General features: G+C 54.6%; 2 protein-coding genes across 2 annotated transcripts; one reads left to right on the forward strand and one right to left on the reverse strand.

Annotated features, from left to right (window-relative positions):
* Nucleotides 1–233: 233 nt before the first annotated feature.
* On the reverse strand, nt 234–5,496 carry CSUI_000870 (ef-1 guanine nucleotide exchange domain-containing protein). The gene is made up of 4 exons (XM_068061077.1): nt 5,097–5,496; nt 4,229–4,470; nt 3,068–3,534; nt 234–1,937 (listed from the first exon to the last, which is right to left on the reverse strand). Exons 1-3 carry the CDS (start codon nt 5,221–5,223, stop codon nt 3,343–3,345), a joined length of 561 nt encoding a protein of 186 aa, XP_067926951.1. The 5' UTR covers nt 5,224–5,496; the 3' UTR covers nt 234–1,937; nt 3,068–3,342.
* CSUI_000871 (zinc zz type domain-containing protein) lies at nt 5,333–12,827 on the forward strand (the record flags this gene model as incomplete). The annotated part of the gene is made up of 16 exons (XM_068061078.1): nt 5,333–6,687; nt 7,395–7,567; nt 7,915–8,035; nt 8,311–8,471; nt 9,033–9,087; nt 9,458–9,569; nt 10,061–10,126; nt 10,673–10,799; nt 10,903–11,005; nt 11,166–11,285; nt 11,491–11,791; nt 11,898–12,003; nt 12,113–12,288; nt 12,392–12,473; nt 12,570–12,669; nt 12,790–12,827. Exons 1-16 carry the CDS (start codon nt 5,883–5,885, stop codon nt 12,825–12,827), a joined length of 2,646 nt encoding a protein of 881 aa, XP_067926952.1. The 5' UTR covers nt 5,333–5,882.
* Between the last annotated feature and the right edge of the window lie 8,371 nt (nt 12,828–21,198).

The raw sequence follows: 21,198 nt of genomic DNA on the forward strand, positions 1-21,198 counted from the left end.
CACGCACGAGAACGAAATCAGTGTTGCTCAAGAGACGACACACGACGCATTCCTGTGGGGAGAGGGAAGAGAGGAGGATGCCTCGGTAGGGAGTTCGGCCATCAGCAGTGCAACAGAATCCGCTCCAGACGCTGGTTGTTATGCGGTAGGAAAGAAAGCCCGGCTAGGGCGGGAGAGCGATACTGTTGGACGTATCGGCAGTACATCTGCGCCAAACGCGGCTGTAACTTCGGGGGGAATTATTCCAAACACAGTGCATGGAGCGTGCGCAGTCAACGCGGGAAACAACACGAGACGTGTCGCGATCGCTGGCGAAGAGTCCGGAGTTCCGAAGATGGAATGCAGAGAGCGAGCTCGCGAAGACAGGACAAGAAGGGCGGGTGATCATGGAGAAAGGGCGGCGGATCAAGAAAAGGGCTTTGTGGCGTGGGATACGGGAGACTCAGGTAGTTTTGTGAGATGCGGTGCACCCGGTAATCGGTGTGGTCTATCGCCGACTCACGGGGCTGTTGAAAATGGCACCAACCAAAGCCATGTCCCAGCGTAGTACAGCTTAACAAAAAAAAAGAACTGGATTTCTTGTTTGCGGGGACGGTTCGTGCTCGTGAGCACGGCCTTCGTTACAATTCCCCTGTTTTTTCTGCGTGTGTTGCGCGGTGTGTCCCATGTGGGTAGGTATTGTCAAGTGCTTGTATGTCAGATAACAGCACCGAGCACGTCGGACAGAGGGCAAGATCTTGCTCATTGTTCTGTTGTACTATTGCTGGTGTGGGGTATCGATAGCAGACCTGTTCCACGCTGTCGAACTGATAGTTAATCCCGATGTTCTTTCTTGGCATTTCGACGGCGTCATAGTCATGGGGGGTGCTGGCGTAGCGTTCTTGCCTTCGTCTTTTGTTTCTTCCAGTCCTTGCAGCTATGCTGGCAGAGTTTACACCTGATTTTGTGTCCACCCCTGGTCTTTCCAAACAGGTCGTCGTGCGGAGCACTTTTTCCTCTCCTGCTTGGTGGGGTAGGCCTCACCTGCCTGCGTCCAAACGGGGTTTCTATGACGCAGCTGAGGCAGGCCCCGCTTGAGCTTACCGGTAGTGCATATTCCTGGGTGCTCCTGGAAAGCGGGAAGTAATCCCGCGCGCTGCTCGCGTAGGCCGAATCCAGATGTAACTGCAGGTCCGTCAATGGAATTCCAGCTGTTGGCTGTAGGAGTTTTGCTGTAAAGGCGCTTTGTCGGCGTCCTCTATATTTGCGGAGTGTGCGAAGCGGTAATCCGAGAAAGATACCTCCGCCCTGCCCTAACCGTTATGAAGCAAAACAGTTTTCATGGCTTCCGTGGTTCCGCAGTCCCTGCCTCAGCAGCGGGTAGCGGTGCCATCCCCTCTTCACCGGATATTCACACGGGGAGTGTTGTAGCGCGCGTTCAAAGACCGGTCTCGCCCGTCACGCGTTTTTTGGTTTTGGAAGTGTTTTGGACGGAGGGATCTGTTTTAGCGCGACATCGCGTCGTAAAGCTCGGCGTACAGCGCGGGACGTCTTACGGCGTGAACTGGAGCTCAAGGTGACTGCACTTCTCCGATTCAAGGGACTCCGTGGGGCTGAGGGCTCCAGTTGCGGCGCCCTTGGCAGGTCAAGAGAAACGCGCACTGGTTCGGCCGACTCGAGGGGTGGGCCTTGCGAGGTTGCGGAGGGGTGTTGGTTACGTATCAAAGAGGGATATCAAATGAAAAACTGGCCACTTCTGTTGCACGCATGCGCAGTAAATGAAGTGGCATGTAGTAGATTCTGAGCAGCCACGTTCGACGATTGAACAGCACTAGGCGTAGTAGACTCAGCGCTCGAAGGTTGCAGTAGATTTCGCAGTGGGGCAAGGAAGGCATTCAAAGGCAGGTGCAATCCTGTGCCGCGGACTGTTTTCCTGTTGAGGAAATCGAACTTACCATCTGGTGTGGACTCTCACTGCACGCAGACTATGCCATTGGTTAATGATGCTGCAGTCGCGTGTCGCAACAGACCTTCGCCTGCAAACCCTCCAGCTGCCGTGCTGTTTGTCTTAGTCCGTGTTGCTCGTCCACCGGCCTGAAGATGACCGATTCAGACATACCGCGAGGGTGCTTAGGAGTCTACGAATGTGTCTAGACACGGCACTGGTAGAAGCCGGGTTTCGATCACAGTTGAAGACCCCCACACTACCCGTGAAGATTCCGCGACCAATAACCCCGGTCCCTGCGGCCTGCAGTTGTTACGAGTTCCACGGGAATGTCGGAACAAGTGGCTGACGGAGTGGCAGTCGAAACTCGCCCCACCCTGAGACAGGGTCTTCCTCGGTTACAGGTACACGCCAGCGTTCGGTCATCCGTTTTGCACTCGAAGGTTCTAACGGTGCTCCTTCGAAGTCGGCCCTCGAATGACACCGCAGATCGAGTGACCTCTGAGCGTCGGAAGGCTTCCCCGTCACCATTTTCACATTCGGGCCAGAGAGCGGCAGAGGCACTCCTCGCGTGTCGGCCGCCTGATTCTTCCAAAGGTTATGAGTTTCGGCTTCGACCCTTCTCAGTACTGGATGGCTTGCTCGCGAGCATCGCTGTAGCAGACGAATTCTCGCTCCGGCGTCGATTACCAAGTGGCATTTGTCTCGCCCAAAACGACGCGCCTTGCTGCGGGGCCCTCGTAACCAGCCTCGCCGTGCGGCTTCCCCGGAGTGATAGCCGTCCCACCGCGCGGCCCATGACACAAGGCGTTTCGATGCAGTAGGCTGCCATACGCGAGGGAGGTCATCAATGCCGTTGACTCCCGAGATGCGAAGTCATCGTGCCACGCACTTGTCCTCAAGGCATCGATGGAGTAACGCTATGTCTGCTAGCTCTTTGAAATGCTACACTGGCGAACCTCGTAGATTCTGTAGGTTCCCATGAACATACTGTGCCGGTTTCTGAACATCCCACGCACATGGCGCCCGCTGCAGTCTCGGCCAGGGTGTTGCACGGATGGCCCGATACTGCAGCTAGAAACCACCACTGCGCTTCGTGTTCGCGCCCCAGACTGAAACTCGCGCACTAAGCTGGCACCTTACCAACTGGGACTCAGCATCGCAGTTTCACCATCGTGAAGGCCTATAGCCCACCAAAAAGAACGCCGCATCGAATCCATCACGCTTACGCTCGAAAGTGGGAGATAAACACATTAACGGGTCCCTTCGCTGGCGTCGCGGCACACCGCATGCCCGAGGCCGCCAAGGTAACAACACCACTCAGACGGGAGGAGTTGCAAAGCTACCTGAGTCTTCCGGAGTATGGCCACTACTAACCGGGAATGGGTACTCCGGGCAAGGGAAACGCAAGGGCGACTTCAGAGCTTATTGAACGATACTATTTCCGCAGACTGCACTAGGCCTCCGCAGTCTTCGTCATCGCCCTCGTCCTCATCTCCTTCCTCTTGCTGTCGGCGTCTCTTCTTCTGTTCTTCGGTCATGCCGATCTCCTCGATCTCGTCAACGAGTGCATTTGTATTCACAACGTCGTCCAAGACGACGCACTGGACCTGCACGCCAACACAAAGGAGCACGGGTGGGACGGGCGAACGAATCTGCCCCGTGCACCAGCGGAACTTGCAGTCGCACGTGCAAGACAGCTGCTAAATGCCGGTGTGATCAGGTTTGCCCAGACCGGCCGCAGTTCGTTACGTCGTCCTCAGAAGATACGAAATTGCTTACACCGACCTGCATGAGAGTCCACGTTAACCGCCCGCCAAGCTCCAGTGAAAATTTCTCCTAGCGGGGGAAAACGCACTGATCGCAAAGGCGGATACTCCCAAACGCAGAAACCCTATACTGATGACCCCGCCCCTCGTGCTGCAAATCAAGTCTTACTTCAGAGAGACGAAAGAAAAAGGCTGATCCGGCACACTAGTGGTAAGAATTTTTTCAAGAATTTCTTGAAATAAGGAAATCTAAAACTTAAATCCCTTCGGCGCACTAGTGTTAAAAATCCTCATTTCACTGCTGTGCCCAAATCGAGTTACCGGTCACAAGATGTACGCAGAGGTGTTTAGAGAGTAGTGTTGGCAGCGCCATCACTTATGAGACTAGCGATTTGGTCTCCGCTTCGGACAGGCCCCGCAAGGGGCCGCTTGTCTTGGGCTTTCTGTGCTCGAGTTCTGAACATGGTACACGGTCGCAATGCCCGAAAGGACCAAGCCTGGTTATCGGCGCCGTGCAAGCACGCAGCAGTCATACCTGAAGCTTGTAAAGCCCGAATGCGACAGGTACCTTCTTCGACCCTTCTCCCCACTTGACGCCTTCCATCTCAATCGACTTGACTTTCTTGCAGATGTCGTCGAGATCTGTATCCGCGTCTGCGGGTTTCACTTCGATAACGAGCATGGATTTGTTGATCACTTGATTCTTCTTGGATGACTCCTTCTTCTTGGACTCCGCCAACTTCTTTATGGCCTCCTTGTCTTCCGCGCTCTCCTCTCCTGGAAGCACGATGGACGGCCACACGAACAGCCACTTGACGCTAACTGACCGGAGCGAGGCACTGTCAAACAGCAAAACATCGGAAATTTCGTCGCGTGTCCCTGTGCATAGCAACGGTGCAACCTCGAGCGTCCGGCACCCATATAGACAGTCCACACCACGAAATAGAAAAAAACCGCGCAGTTTCACCACCAGACCCTCTACAAGCCACCGCTCCCGCGTGGCGATTGCGTGCCCGTCATCAGGCTACGTCGCCCGGACAGCAGCAGAGCTGATATCCTGCGTCCGTAGAGCACTGCCACGCAGTACATCACATGTGGCGTGAGAACTGAAACAGTACTCCTTTCACAGCTCCGTCATGAAACCTCTACAGCACACAGCGACCCGGTTGTCGTACGCGCCACCAGTGTAGTCGCCATCCCCCGGCCCCTTGTACAAACATGGCCACGAATAAAGGGAAGGTCTCTCCTGTGGTGACTCTGTGGGCGCACTACGAGCAGCAGGCGAACAATCTGGCCTTGTTCCGTGGGTGCGTGGCGGGACCGCTACCCTTCCTCTAGGCTGGCAGCAGCAGTGAAGATGCACGCCGCACAAACTGTCGCTCGTCCGCAGTTACTTGACGCACCAAACAAATCGAAGTCGTCGTCATCGTTCGCTGTCTTGGAAGTCGCTACCGCGCCGTCTCCCCATGTTAAAGTGTAGTAAGTACATGGGGTGAGAAGCTCATCATACGAGGGGAAAGCGACTGCCATCTTGAGACTAAATGTAGCAAAAATCCGAGAGTGTCGAAGAGTGTACTGCAGCTAAAGGGGTGAACCACTTGATGATCTGCTGTAGCGAGAGACCTGCCGTCCCTGTGCCGTCTGGACGGGGAAGAACCAGCGGTCCACACAGGCCGCGGCTTCTTTGCCGGCACCCCAGCATGCATGCTTGCGAAAAAACGTGGAAGGCAGGGCTCCTGCAAGCAACCTGCAAACAATCCAGGATGCAGGTCCACAAAGGACAGCGTACCGAAAAAATCGAAGCCTCTCTTGGTCTTCTAAACTATGGAAATATATAACTTGTCGACTGTCACAGTGCCTAGGGAGGTACTATTCGCGTCGGACGGACGGATGCCCCACATCGAGTGTGTAGCTCGTCAGCTGCCTCGATTCCTTTGTCACACGTCAAACCTTCGGCGTTACCCACGCTCGACTCAAAGATGTTCCGCGTGTCGTAGGCGCCTTATGCTCCACTTAGCTTCCTTTCTGCCTTTTGTTTGCTGTCTGTAGGAGAAAGCTACCACGCCTTGTCTGTTAGTTGTATAACGGGATCATGTCGAAAGTGTCACTTATTTCTCTTTGTTTCCAATGATAGTCGTTTCCTGAAGGACACAGTCGGGACTTCTTTCAGCGCCAGGTTAGACAGCGACATGGCGAAGACGAAAGACCGTAGTAGGTTTGGACAGGGATCCTCTGGTAGCGTGGCATCGATCGACAACGGGTCACAGGCGATTGTGAAGGAGCTTCCGGGGCCGGGAAAGAGACGGAGTACTCAACAAGGGAACGCTCCAGAGACCGCCCCTACAAAGAAAAGAAGTCAAGAAAACAGCAACAGCAGTTTCCAGGGGTTAGACGCAGAAGTTCCAAGAAGAGAAAGGAAAGTGGCGAAGAGCGCATTCGGCGAAACCGGGGACGACACGTCGTGTTCACGCCTAGCTGGGCAGTGTAATTCTGGCACTATCCATGACAAAGGGGACCTATCTCTCCATGCCGCCTTCAAAAAGCGTAGGCGAAGCAAGCCTGCGGCTGAGAGGGACACAGCGTCTCACGGCACGCCCTCTACCCCGGCAAATCACGAAGGCTGCGTAGCGCATGACTCGCAACACGTAATCGAAAGTGCCGAGAAGCGTCTTGGGACTGCAGCTGACAGACCGGCCGACCTTGCCGCGGCGTCTCTCTCTCCCAGGAAAAGCACGGGAGTGAAGGAGAGAAGACCACGGGTGCTTGCATCAGCTCAGGAAGGGGCGACTGGGGTGATGTCAGGTGCTCAAACCGCGGAACACGAGTTATTTTCCAGTTCGGAGTCTGAGGGCGAACCAAATTCGCAGGGGGGTCCGGGGAGCCGCCATATTGATAGAATCGCTATAAACAGGGCCTACGCCGAGGCTTACGAGGTCCGCAAAAGACGGGAGTTTCTTCAGAAAAACAAAGACTTGCTTCTTGAAGAATCAGACGGTAAGCCCCGGTGCTGCATGGCAGCCGCAGAAGAACTCCTGGTGTCTCAGGCCTACAGGCGCAGGACCAGGCGGCCGGGCTGAACTCCGCCTTGCTTTTCGGTAGCTGCTTCGTGGGGTCGCAGTATCAGGCATCCTGACAAGGATGACGAAGTTGTGCGTCCTTATTGTATGTGGGTAACTGTCGAGAGACGCCGAGCTGCTCTCTCCAGTCCCTGTCCGGGTGCCCCGGTGATAGGCTCTACATACTCTCAGCTGCTGTCATGAGATTGTTGCTGTCTCCAGACTTTCTGGCTTAGAGAGGAGTATATGTGTAGCAGAGTACTTACACATGTATAGGGGCTCCTAAGCATGGCATCCACGGCGGACGCAACACCGGGATGCAGCGACATGCGAGGGGCTTGTTTTTCATGGCTCAGAACACATGTATGATCAGTCGAGGTCTCTGCATTCATAATGGACGCGTTGTACTGCCCGATTTTTTTGAGATTAGAGTTGCCCGGGGTACCCCGTGCACTCCTCTTCCCCGCGGTGACGACGTAACGTCGACGGTAAGGGGAGATTTGAGAAGCTGACCGGCTACTAACACTTTGCTGCGGCCAGAGACCAGTGGTAGCAGGGCGTAGGAGCTCCTGCGTTTCCTAGACGCGTGTGGATGCCCTGGCGCACATAGAGTGGCCGGGGTGGTGCTTCTGTGCCCTACTGAAGAGAGCAGGTCGTCCAGTGAAGAGGAGGACGACGACGCGGTCATGCTATCGGACAGAGTGGAGTGCAAGATTCTAGACACGCTTGCTCGGATCAAGAATAAGGATCCTTCGGTCTATGATACTAACCACAGGTTCTTCCATGACGATGACTTTGAGGACACTGTCGCCGCAGAAGTGAGTTCACCGGGATCGTAGAGAGACTAATTCTTAGAAACGCTTTTTCTTCCAAATACTGACCTCGGCGCCACTGGACAGAGAATGAAGTCGAAACAGGACGTTTACGGATGAGGCACCCGATTATTCATTATTTGCGTAAATCGGTGGCATACAGATTTCACGAAAAGACTCGAAGTGGCAGACAGTTAGTCTTTGGTTGCGTGTGTGGTTAACACCTCTCTGTCTGCACCACTCAGGGCATTGACGGTCAGCGAGAGACAGGAAAGAAGTGAAACTCGTTGGACTCGTTCGGGTGGAAGCGAGTTGTCATGTCATCTAATCTCTGTTTCGGTCTGTCGCCGCAGACAAGGACTGAAAAGGGAACCAGGTATTCAGACGTCGTCCGGGAAACTCTCTCGAAACGTGGGCCGACTGCTTTTCTTGAAGAGGAAGACGCACTGGCGAGGAGAAGACAGCAGACAGATGGTAGGTGGCTTCCGGGCACGGGAAAACCCGTCCCTAATCTTTTTCTTCAACCCCACCCAGAAACTCTTCTCAGAGGCGGATGTTGACTGGGTACAGACGAGGTGCGGTTAAGTAGTGAAGTTCATTTCAAGGCTGCAGCAATAACTGAGAAACCGTCTACCCTTTCCATTCGCCAAGACAGATTTGATGCGGGCAATGATATCTTGCATGCACGCGCTCTGCTGAAACGACAGCGTAGCTCGCAGTTTTGAGAGCGTTTTTTCTGTGCGGCTTAGTCCCGGGTTACAACGGTGAACTGAGCGCCCTCAAGAAGGCGTTCCTGGATGCTGCTGAAGGAACCGATGAGGATGGTGACGCAGACGGGTTGCTTGAGTCAAAGCAAAAGACTGAAGCCGAACTCGCAGACGAGGAAACAGAATACCAGATTTTCCTGAAGGTGCGTCAGTGACGTGGTGACGGGTGTCCCTCATCAAGGGGGAATACAATGCGTGACTGAGGGCGAAGAAGTGGCAGTGGGAGAAGTTCGCAGAAGGGTATTCGGGCGAGCTGGGAAGTTTGCACCGTCTGCTCAAGGAAGTACGTGAGCAGGGGTGGAGCTGTGGAGATCCGTGAGGAGCAGCAAGGAGAGTAGCGTGTCATGGGTTTTGGCTTCAGAGTGTGTCGACATTCACAGTTCAATAAGCGCCTGTGTTGGCGACCGGACAGGCGCAAGCGCTACGTCTCTCAAGCCTGAAGCACCTTCAGCACGTAGAGCATCAGCCAGAAACGCTTGATGACACAGGAAAATGTTGGACACGACCAAGTGCATCGGTCGGCGTTTTCTGTCACCCGCTCGCATTTGTTTTCAGTTTGAGTGAAGATGATTGCGGTACTCTCCCTCCACGGAGGTGAAGGGTACTGGTAGTCGGGTCTTCTCTTGGAGAGATATCGGAGTTTTCTTAGTACAGCCCCGACACACAGAACAATCGCTCGTTATGTTACGTGTGCGTGGATGCAGTCGAAAGCCGGCAAGCAACAAGTGGACCACAACGCAACCCTCAGCCGGTACTGGGGTGAGTGCGATCTTCTCATACTCTCTACTACGCTATTCGTTGTGCTACTTCAGCTGGGTATCCAGCCAGGGTCGAGAGATATGGCATTTTTCAAGAGGTTCCTGCTCTGGTCTTATCCCCTCTCGTTGTTGGCTTTTTGAAGACATCAACGGCCTTGTGCCCGGTAGTTACACTGTACAGACATGTCAGTTCAGAACACGAAGGCGTTGGCTCGCGTGGGCGCACGCCTTTTTCTAGAATCGACACTTTCGAGGCAAGTCTGCATGTGGACGGATCCAGCAACTGAAGCTTCCACCTAAACGCGTTGTAAGTGGTCTTCCGCAGCGTACAAGAAGCCAACTTTGGTTGCTCGCGCGTTTGCCAATCGCAGCCCCGGACGAGAGCTTGGACCCCGACGAGCGTTTCCTTCGCGACTACATCTTACACCAGGGGTGGCGGGAAGATCGAGTTGGTGCTGCTATGGATTACCATAAGCTGCAGAAGTATGTGGACAGCGATGGGAATGCTTCGGCTCGTGGTACTTGTGTTCCTGTCTTGCTCTGCAGCGGTGTTTGGTGCAGCTGCATGCTAATGCCTCTCACGGTTCTCTAGCGACCTCTCCAATTGCTATCATTGCAGACCACGAGCATTGCAAGTTTGTGTCAGTCAGACGAGGAAAATGAAGACGATTTGGGGGCAAGACCAAGTGTAGGCATACCGCTTACGAGGGCAGTAATGAGCTTGTGTCGTTTTCCTTACATACTCAGGAAAGGGGAAGCCCAACCGCTATTCAAACAAGTTACCGCAGCTGTAGTTAGGGGTCGTACCTACTTGACTTCTCAGTTTAACTATCTGAGCGCTTTGCGGCACCCTCATCAAGGCCTCTCCACTTCTGTCTGTGTTTCGTCTTGTATCGGGCAGCGGCGACACGGAAAAGCAGGACGAGGGGAGAAACAGGTGTACGCGTTGACGGTGTGTGTGCACGTTGTCTCAGGTTGGATGAAGAGGATGAGCTGAACATGGATCAGACAGAAGCATTTGAGGCGGCGTATAACTTCAGGTATTGTCGCTACGGAATTTCGCAGGAGTCTATTCATAGGTTTCTGGTGGGAGAGCTGCCTTCACCATCGTGTATCGACCAGTTTGTGAGAATGGACACGAACGAAGAGCGGGTGCGTGGCTTTCAGTACATGGTCACGCGTGCGGGGGTGGTCGCCGGTCCTCTGCTGCCTGTGTATTAGTCGTCCCGATTGATGGGCGGAAGGGGCACTGCGGGGCAAAACAGCCTTGTGGGGGGCCATGGGCGGACGCAGGAGCTGCTGCCCTCGACAGTGTAGGGATCGTTCCCCCGTCAACACGGGACACCCGTGACGGCTCACGGTGAACGGCCGCAGTGTGGACATGCCAGGCAGTGCCCCTGTCGGCCGCACATCCGCGGACAGGTGGTGCTTCCTGCGAGCGCGTCACTGGATGAGTTTTCTTTCCCGTTGCAGTACACGGATCTAGTTGGGTCCGCTCCTGGGGATTGCAGCTCGCAGAGGCCTTGTCGGCGATTGTCTGTTTTTGAAGGAGACTTCAGATCTGTCTATGATTTTGCTGCTCTTAGGTTCGAGGAGGAGGGTGGACTCGAGATTCAAGGGCATGCCCGTAGAGTTGAAGGGTCTGTCAGACAGAAAAATGATAAGCGGCGTCGCCAGCGTGAGGCGAAAAAAGCCCGTCTGGCCGAGGAAAAGGTGAGATGGATTGTGGACTGACGTTCAGAAGCCGCGAGGAGTGACGTTTCTACAGGAAATGGTAATCACCTAGGGCAAGGATTTCTTGCGCTGCTGACCGCAGGCTCTGAGGGAAAAAGAGCTGAAGCGCCTCAAAGCTTTGAAGAAAAAAGAGATCGTGGAGAGGATACAGAAAATACAAGAGATTACAGGCCACACCGACCTCGGTAGGTTTGCGTAAGCTTCCACTGGTACTTCGTTCAGGCTCTGTGTGCGGTGCCTGTTTCCCGGCACGGATCGCTGCTGACGGGTCTGAAAAGATGTGGAAGTTTGAGTGAGGGAGCTGTCTGTCTGCGCGCTGGCTTTCGACGCGGAAACTGCTCTCAGATGTTAGCGCCATTGACTTTGAAGCGGACTTCGACCCGGAGGCACATGACAAGGAGATGGTCAGGATGCTTGGCGACGACTATGATGATTACGCAGAAACAGCAGATCCGGAGCACCTGCGTGAGTTTTGGCATGTCTGTTGCTCACATGGCGTGAGACGAGGACCTCGACATCGCCCGGGCCGTAGGCAAAACGGTGTAACGCACAACCCAACGTTTCTGCGGTCTTTTCACGTATAGATGTTACGCAACGACGCCGACGTGACGCGTCTTTCAGTACGTAGTATTATGCTGTGCTGCTTCTCCCCGACTTGGCTTTTTCGCAGTCAGGGTGCCGCCGGGATTCGAGGACGCACTGGGCGCGCCTCCTGCAGAATTCGCCAGCGCAGGAAAACAATCCAAAAAGCAACGGAGGCTCGAAAAGATGCTGCAGAAGAGAGAGGGGCGTCCAGTAATGGACGAAGAGGCCTACGCTCCTTTGCCTGAAGGGGAAGAGCATACTGTCCCAGCGTCGGCCCACGAAAATTCTGTCCGACCTCCAGACGACCCCGAAGCGGGCGACGGAGCTGTCGGGGAGTGGTGGCTGTGTGATGGCTGTGGCAGTTCAATTCCGGGAGGCAAGAAGAGGTACCTGACGACCACTAACACTAGAGCGACCTCCAAACGACAGCGAAGTTATCGTGTGTGGCCTCGTCTCATGGAAGTCTCCTGTATGGTTGACTTCATTTCACAGGTTCGACTGTACAACTTGCGAAAATTACACGTTGTGCAAGCAGTGCTTCCGGTGCGTACGCCACCCGCACCAGCTGGTGAAGAAGACAGTCCCGCGACATTGTAAGGTAGGTCGAGTGCAAGTCGCCAGTGAGTCTCTAGTGCGCGTGCGAGCTCCAGTGTGGCTGTGACCTGTCAGAATATTAGTAAGTACCCTTTTTTCCCGTATCTCTCCAGCCACCTACGGGTTACCAAGACGGCCTTGAGAAGTTATCCTGTCTCGAAAATTATCTCGATGAGTGTTTACAACCGGACTACGAAGATATCATAGGCAAAGACCTTCCAACCCGATTCAAGTACAAGACGGTCACTCCGAATAATTATGGAATGAGTGTCGAAGAAATCCTTTCCAGGTGGGTGAGATCTTAGTCTATGCGTCAACAGTCTAGCAATTGGCGACACCGTGTTGTTTTGACGCCACTCGGTACCTGCTACCCCCTCGGCGTCTACTTGTAGGACGGACAAGGAGCTAAATGCGATTGTGTCACTCAAGAAGCTGGCGCCCTATAGAGAATCTGGGACAGATTCAAGAAAAAAAGTAAGCATGCAAGGTGGAACGACGCTGCGCCCTTCGCACTCCTTACGCTGTTTCAGCAGCCGGTTTGCATTCTTCCGATCATGTTTTCTCGTGCAGTTGCGCCGGGCTCAGTTTCGAAGAATGCATCCACATAAGTCATATCAAACGAAGGTGCAAGACCTCAAAGAGAACTCAGATTCTCGAGTAACAGAGTTCGGTAGGGCATTCGACGGCAGGTTGAGCCGTTCGGGCGTTGTCATGGCAGTGTTCAGCGTCAGCGCTTCCACAGCACATACGTTGCACGCGGGCGACGTTAGCAATGCCTGTGTTCTTTCAGGAATAACGCAAGCTAGACTTCGCGCCTATGACGATTGACTGGAAATGGACTGAGTACAGTTGGCAAGCTCTCTCTCGAGCGACTCACTTTTCTCAGAACTCCATGTTGCTTTCGTTCATGCGAGGCTCTCCTTGGACAGCATGTGGGAACGCAAGCTCGTCCCCGTTCACGGTAACCTGCAGGAGGCGTACTTGAGCGCGTGACGCACAAGGGGCTGGCATCTATTCCACCTACCTTAGGAATGGTGCCGGCCGGGCCCCCGACAATCTGCACGAAGGTGGTGGTATGTCACACTAACAATCTGGGTTTGTCCTGACCTCGATTTCTTCAACAACGTTCTTTTTCTTTCGACTGAGTGACTCTCCTTCCTGTCCGGCGGTGGCAGTTGCTCCACTTGGGAAAAGAAGTTAGTCACTGGTACCTGGACGTCGCGAAGAGCAGCTTTCTCTGAGCGGAGACACAGGAATGAGGGGGAGGCGCTGAGACTGGCTGCGTTCATCACTTGCCTTGTTCCGCAATCTCTTTGATCCATCGCTGTCCGCAACGTGAAGTCTGCTGAACGGCGTAGGCGTCCGGGCTCGGCTTACCTGAACCTTGGTGCTACGCGACGGGAGCGACAGACTTTCTCCTTTCTCTGCGTGTACGGCTCCGTGGTCGCGGCCAGTGGCGTCCCCGCTTTTCTGCCTACCTGTTGCCATCTCTCCGGCTTTCTTCTCAGAGGGAGTCAGCGGCACTCCAGAGTTAATGCAAAAAACAGCCTTGTAGACGGCAGAAACCCACTCGCTGCACCCGCCTTAAGAAATTATAGGGTACACGCGCAACATTGTCGCCTCACTCCCTGGCAGCCGTATCGTCAGCGCAAAAGACCAGTGGTTTCGTGGTGTGGAATAGCCTGAAACCTGGGGGTTCTCTGCTCAAGCCGCTGAGGGGAAAAGCATCTCCGGTTTAGACTAACAGCGCCGGCTGCGCGCCAGCGTCTCAACTGGCGTCTTTATTTCAACTAAAGGAATCCTCATCGCAGGAGCGGCAGGACGGCCTAAAGCACGTTTGCACCTCAGCGCGCACGCAAGGGCGGTTCTAGACTACCTTGGTAGCCTATGTTCATGTGCCTTCTGGAAATTGAGATGTTCATGGGGACCGTTGTCAGGACGTCGGTCGGATCCGTCGCCACATCCAGACTTCCACTCTGATGACACACGTGTTTAGGCAGCCCTCTCGGACGTGACTCCCTAGTGCCTACCATTTCCACTGAGCACCCGGGAGCGGCAACCTCCTGCCCAATCAAAGCGGCAGCTGCGTTTTCCTGAGGCAGCCCTCATACACGGTAGCTCGCAAAAGCATGATGCCAGCGGCCTACGTCACGCTGTTCCTGGCTCTGGAGACTCTCCCTGTATGCCATTTCGCTTTCTAAATTTTTCGCTTGCAGCGAAGCGTCATCTGCAGCAGATGACGTGTTGTTCGATTTCGATTAGCGCCCGCAGTTCACAAATACCTTCTTCTTGCTTCGCCTCCTTCTCGAGCTGCTCGATTACTAATTTCGCGAATGTGTGAAGCACCGTTAAGAAGACGAGAGACAAACAGGGACTTACACTCTTCCTCGCTTTCCGGCTCCTCAAAGCGTGCCTCCGCAAGCCGGCTGGCGCGCAGGACAGCCGCAGCCTCGGTCCACTCAATGAGGAAACCGAAGACGGCACAGTTTGCAGCTGCAAGCGGCAGGAGTTTCATTGTATGGGCTGCTTGCAGGGGCGAACTAGTATGGACAGTACAGCAACCGGAAACAGCGACGGGATATTATAACCACGATCTGCGGTGTAAGGGGGCCGATCTCTCCTAGAAGAGGCGGGTGTCGATACACCCTTCCGCGGTCATGTTCAGGCGCACAAGGAGTCGCGCTGGATAGCTCGTGTGTAACGGCAGACTGCAGGTTTTCCATCTCCGCTTGTGTTTACAACGGAGCCGGAGTCGGTTTCGGAGGCCGGAGCCGATGTCGACAAACCGCTTTGCGGATAACCTGATACAATCGTGCACCCGAGTGCCTATGCCTTGGTGTGGCTACGGCTTGCTTTTTTTTCGAGACGTGAAGCCTGAACCCTCCAAGCTAAATCGCATAGGAGCCAGTCTGCTCTGTCGTAAAATGCGACCCAGCAGCGCTGCAGGTTGATTTTCCGGCGTGGAATGCAAGCTGGAAGTAGTCCCTGCTAGTGCCGTCGCGCTTCTGGTTTCCGTGCAGTATCTGGTGCCCTTTCGAACTCGAGCAGCCGGCACTTGTTTTTGCGTCCGATTCTCAAGGCGGGAGAAAATTGCCCGAAGTCTGGGGATATTCACCCTTTGTGTCAAATTGTTTGAAGCGGACCCGTTGTGCGGAGGTAGTGAAGTCGGGTTACTTGGGCCGCCCTCTAGGATTTGACGTGGCCAACCGCACTGGATTCGGCAATACAAGACACTTAGGCTGCGCACACTCTTTTGAGCGGGAAGCGCAGGATGGTCCCGCGGTAGTCCCGCGGGTGAACCTCAAGGAGCGTAGCGAGGGCGACCACCGAGCACCCGGGAAGAACGGATGACTGTCGGCGAGGGCCTCAATTGATTGTCCTGGCTGTGCAGTAGACGGACTCCTGTGTATCAGCGAACTCGGAAGTCTTTTCTTTCTCGACAGTTAGGCCTAACGTCGCACGGACCTCTGATGCTAGCTATAATTATGTGCGTCTTGTACCTGCACTCCATCAACAAATCTGGACTCACATCCATGAGGACGCCCCGGAGATTGTCTCTCAGTGTAGCCACGGCGAACGCACCGATGCAAATTCCTCAGCATAACCCCAATCGCCTGTTCTAGTGCCTTCCTCAAAAAGAGACGCAGATCAGTGCCGTCCCGGTCAAGGCGATTGTAATCGAATCGCTGCCGGATAGCCGCGTAATTCTGTGGCTGCCTCTAGCGGTCAGTGCAAAGTGTGGACGCGGCACTACTTCGGCGACCTGCAGAGTGTTGGGCAACTGCAGTTGGCGCGAGGCTTGCAGGAAGGCACTGAGCCTGCGGGGCAGCCGGGAGTGCGTGCGGTCGGTTTCCTGGTCCGCCAATCTCAGGATTCGTGTCCAGGGTTAGAAAACTGAGACTGACGGCTGTGGTCTGAAGGCGTAAGGACGAGAAAGGCTGAGGAGTCTTTCAGTGCTAGTATTGTGTACGAAAGTCTGTCGGGCGGGCCGGGCAGCGAGGCACGGTCTACGCTGAAGCACAAAAGCTGGCGCCCCCCCCACACTCGTTGGAAGCCAGTTATTGCTAGAGCGAGCGTGCAGCTGCAGAAGTCCCGGCAGTCAACGTCTTTATTATGTCTGTACCTGGAAAAGAATTCACATGACAAAAAACAACAGAAAGTCTGAGCCCGTTGCAGCGACACCTGGAACTGGCAAACCTTGATGAGATGCCGACAGTTGCAGTCGTTGCAACTCTCGACGCCTTACGCCGCTTCGGTCCGGGGTCCGGTTAAGCGAGACTTTCTCAGGTTCCAGATCCACACATTGTTGACGTGGGTCACGGAACTTGTACCGATGTCTTACCTCAAGGTCAGCCCACCGTAACAAGCAGAGCAAAATCCGTTGCTAACCTATGGACTAGACGTGGCGGCCTAGACAACAGGAAGCCCCGTCAGAACCTGACTGCTGTTGGACACTAAACCCTGCGGTTTCAACAGTGGCACATCGCATGCTTACACACTACGGGTGGGAAAGTGCGTGTGAGCCCGTTTACTCTGGCGAAGCCGCGTCCGCAGAAATTGTGTACTGAATTTCGCGACCGCGAGGCGCTGCCCCCGCTGCGGCACCAGTAGAGGCCCCGGACACCGACCGGCCTACTGGAAACGGCTTGCGGATGTTGGCTTGTCACTGCTGCCGCATCTTGACTTGTGGTAGATAGCGAAGGCCCACTAGGGCCAGTGAAGGGCAGCTAGCGAGCTTCAATATTGTGAATGCCCCAAAAAGTGGGCCAACAGAAACAGATAGCACTCAGACGCTCGTTCGCACTCCAGAGCTGCTCTCACCGAAGTACCGAAAGCTGAGTCGCCGGTCCATGATAGAGTGGTTTCGCCTTTCGTTTTTGCATCAAGTTCTCGGTATACCTTTGAAGACTGCCCCCCGTGATGGTTTCCAACAGGGTGTCCCGCCAGATGCGTACTTTTAGAGGGGGGAGCGACCGAACCAGATGCATGCAACCTAAAGCCCCGCAAAGCTCCTGCATTCCCTTCAGCGTGCTCTTTGCTTTGTCATCCTGTACGTGCCCTGACTGCACTCTAAAAAGGATACTGACGGCAAGTTTCGAGTTTTAGTGCGTCATCACACGGCTCTCACCGCAGGTGTGCCCTCCGCTGGACGAGGACGGATGACAATGGCTTCTCCGGTTCAGCCCGGCGGCTGTGTTGAGGCGCTGGAGAACAGGATCAGAAATATAGTCCTTCCGAGGCGAGTTGAAATACAGGAGTTCGTTCAGCGATTTGATCCTCTGCGCCACAGGGTTGTGAACCGCCAGCAGTTCATCCGTGCCCTTGATCAGAGCGGCGTCTCCCTGAGCCCCGATGAAGCCAGGCTCCTGTGCCGCGTGTTTGCGGACGAGAAAACAGGAGGAGTCCGGTACCACGACTTCTGCTCGAGCATAAACAGCGGACTCGGGAGTGCAGAAGGGGTACAGCAACGGGATCCAGAGAGCCCTACTACAGCAGGTGCGCACTCCGCCAGTTTCATGTCTCCCTCCTTTTTCGCCGCCTACGCACCTCCTCACGTAGAACTGACTGACCCCACAGTAGTGATCACCGTCTCCGCGGAAGGAATGAGACAGGGGAAGCCACTTGACTCCAGAGAAATGGAGTAAGACAAACGACTGTGGTTGCTGTCTCCACAGGTCCACACGACGTAGAACAGTTTCACGACAGCAAAAGATTCTTGGTGGAGGATATAATCCGCCGACTTGCCGTGCTGTTGAACGCTCGAGGGGTTGTTTTCAAGTACTGCTACCAGGACTTCGATGCGCTTCGGAGCGGGTTTGTTTCAAGCGCTGTCTTCAGACGGAGATTCCCGTTTGCCGACGGTGAGAGGAGACATAAACTCCTAGCCGCCTATGACGTGAATGTCTCCGGCTGCGACGAGCCAGAACAAAGAACAGTCTGTCTCCACGGCCGCGCCTATGAACCTACATGGCGTGGACTTCGACGAATTTTGCCTATATCGTTCCCGTGGGTTCTGGTCCGAGCAGGCAAATTCACTGAGGAAGAGATAAAGCTACTCGCTGAGAATTTCAGCCGTGGCAATACAGACGTTAACTACCTTCAAATTCATGATATTGTTGGGGAGAAATTGGCTGATCCCTACATCCCCTTTGCTACGTCGCCGTACGTCCCGCGTCCCTCTCAGCGACGCTGGTCCCACGCGAACATGGAACCGGAGCGAAAAATCCAAGTAAGGGGCAAGTGAATGATCGTCACAGGGTCGAGCTATGTCGCATCGAAACCGTCCGTTGAGAGAGACTGAAATTCCCGAGCACAGCTTCCAGTTGCAAAGGACGATTCCACAGCTCTGAGAACTAGAAGGGCCCTCACGACGCCCTCACTGCCGTAGGGGTCCGGAGTGGGTTAGCGAAGCAGTTAAGGCTCTGGCGGAACGCGGTTTCCACGACTGCTACTGTGGTTTATGATTAGCCGGTCGCAGCGTGTCGGCGCACGGAAAAAGGCGCACTTACCGCAGCACCCCTAGCCCCGGCAAGACCCTTCAGAACTAAAGCTACGGTCTACCTCTCCGCTGTCACTCTCTGCACCCTCACTCGTTCAGATACCATCACTACCAGTTTTCACTAGGCGGAGCGGACCGGCCACAGCGTAGCTAGGATCCGAAACGCACACACTCGAGCCTACAACTAGGGCGCCTTCCTGTTCGTATTGATGAGCTGGGCTCTCCCATTACCTGCCCTGTAATATTAGGGCCGGTATCGATTGTAAAAGTGCTAGAAGCGTACCAAACTGGTAGGAAGGATACAACTTGCACAAAACAACGTCAGGAGATCCCGGCTCCGAGTGCTGTTTCAGACTACCCGTTACGCCTTGCAACAAGGCTTCGACCGGCTTGCTGTCTAGTTCCTTGACAGTCTGCCGCCCGAGATCCAATTCTAACCTTCTTGCTCAGTGACAGAGGACAGGGTTAGCTGAGCTCTGCCGTTTCCCCAGGACCATCATGAAGGGTGCTATGGGACCCCAGGACGACGCCGATGTTGGCATAGTGGTCGTGTGTCGTGCGAGCGGCAATACTGATGGCGACGACACTTCCTCCGTAACACTTCACTCTGGACCAGAAATCTAGCTTCCGTAAGCCTTTGCGCACAGGCAGTCATAACCCTGAGACAACTGCGCGCGAAGGACCACTTCAAAGATGTCGACCATCTGAGGAAGGGCCACTGCACGAGGACGCAAGCTCGTGCGATACTGGACTCCCTGCTGAAAATCCACATCGCAGACGTAGGTGGGCTTTTTCTTAATAGCTATTCCTCCCGCGGTCGGACACGTTACTCCGCGCCTGATGCAGAGCGACCTCAGGGTGTCGGATGTTTCCTTGCAGGAGGACTGGCAGTACCTTGTGGCCAAATACTCCCGCGAGGACGGCATGTTCAACTACATTGCGCTCTGCCAAGCAGTTGATGGAGCATGCTCGAACGAGGTACAGCTTCAGAACCCACATAAGTCCCCGCAGGGCGGTGCACTTATTAATGCTTCCGGAGTCTAACGTGTGATGACACCTGCTGAGGTTCTCGCCCTTGCAGCAGCTTGACAAGCAACCACTGGCGCGAATAAATCTCCCCGGAAGAGAAACAACAGAACCGGCCCAACGCAACCGGATTCTCCGCTCACCTGGAGAAGAGGTAGGGCCTCTACTTACTTCCAGACTCATGACCCCTATTTACAACCCGTAACGAGATACACTGGACCGGCCCCCTAGGCTTCGGTGATATTGCTGCGCAGGCAGAAATTGACAAGATCGAAGAAGTAATACGGACGAAGATTGCTCAGAGACGGAAAGCCATCAAACCAATTTTCCAAGACTTCGACAAGCAAAGGACGTCAGTGTCTAATCCCCTGAGCGGGAAGCCGGTAGTCGGAGTCACTGGGATTACGAAACAATTTGCCATTGAACCCTCGAACGCTGTTTGTGGGGGCTGCTTTCTCAGGATGCACGTGTCGCGGCTGCAGTTGGCCAGGGCCATGAGCATGGCGGATCTGCCTTTGTCTGAGAACGACCTTAGCACGGTAAAACTTCTTTCTCCACACTGACATCTCCAGCACGTCATTCGCTGTCCGGGCAACCTAAATTGTGATATGAATGGCTTCTGAACTAGAAAGAACTATGATCTCGCGTGTGTGCAGCTCTGCTTGCGGTACTGCGACAAGGGCAATGAAAAGGAATTCAACTACATGGACTTCGTTGGCTCCGTGGACATGCAGGACCACTCCGCCGCTGAAGACCGCACAGTCACGGACACCCTAGGTTCTCTGTACTTCAGAAAGCAAGGTAGGATGGCACCGCAACCGGTTTCCATCAATCGTTTTCTCTGGCGTCACCGCACGCAGCAAGCACGCTGACCATCGGCTCGGCTGTGAGCTTGAACAGAAGCCGCTGCTAGCAGTGGACTCCGAAGCATATGGCGCGGACTAGAAGCAACGCTGGCTGCTGCATAACTGCTAGTCCCGAAGTTGAAAAGCCGCCCGGAGGGCAACTGCCGCTGTTGCTTACAGGCGACATAGTGCCTCTTAAAGAAACCATGGACTTGAAGAGAACGCTTCTTCCTCAGTGATAATCCCCGCCTGCCCACTGGTCTTGTTCAGAGAAGCAACTGAGGCGGGACGCTCCGAATTCTTTTTTTATTCTCGCTGCCGCTAAAAGCGGCAACGATGCCTCAATTAGAGGTCCGGCACACGCATACTCCGTGAAAAGGTTACATCTACGTCCTGTGCTGGAGTTCACGCAGTACACTTCCATTGGTCTGGCAGCTCCAGTCGACAGCCCTTTTCACCCGAATGTTATCCAAGCGGTGGCAGAGTGTGGCCCTTACTGCCAACAAAAGCACTAAGGTGGTCTTTTCGTGCATATACCGGGTAGGACCATGGGTCCGGGGACGAAGCCGATCTTTGAGAGCACGGCTCGTTGAAAAGAAAGTACGCGGCCCCATTCGGAGACTTACTGGTGAAACCAAGAACGCGAGCCAAGGCTACGGCCGACCGCTTCTATCTGAATCTATATAGCCATGTAAGAGAGCGGACCACAGTAAGACAGTGGCTCCACTTGTTTTCACCGCGGCCGGCTGCTTTGAGCTGCGCGCATACACCAGCAGTAATGCCGCATTATCGCTTCCTCTGTCCCGCCGTCAACATGAAAGCCCGCAGC

Source organism: Cystoisospora suis, assembly GCF_002600585.1.
Source record: "Cystoisospora suis strain Wien I chromosome Unknown contig_342, whole genome shotgun sequence".
In the NCBI taxonomy this organism is placed as follows: domain Eukaryota; phylum Apicomplexa; class Conoidasida; order Eucoccidiorida; family Sarcocystidae; genus Cystoisospora; species Cystoisospora suis.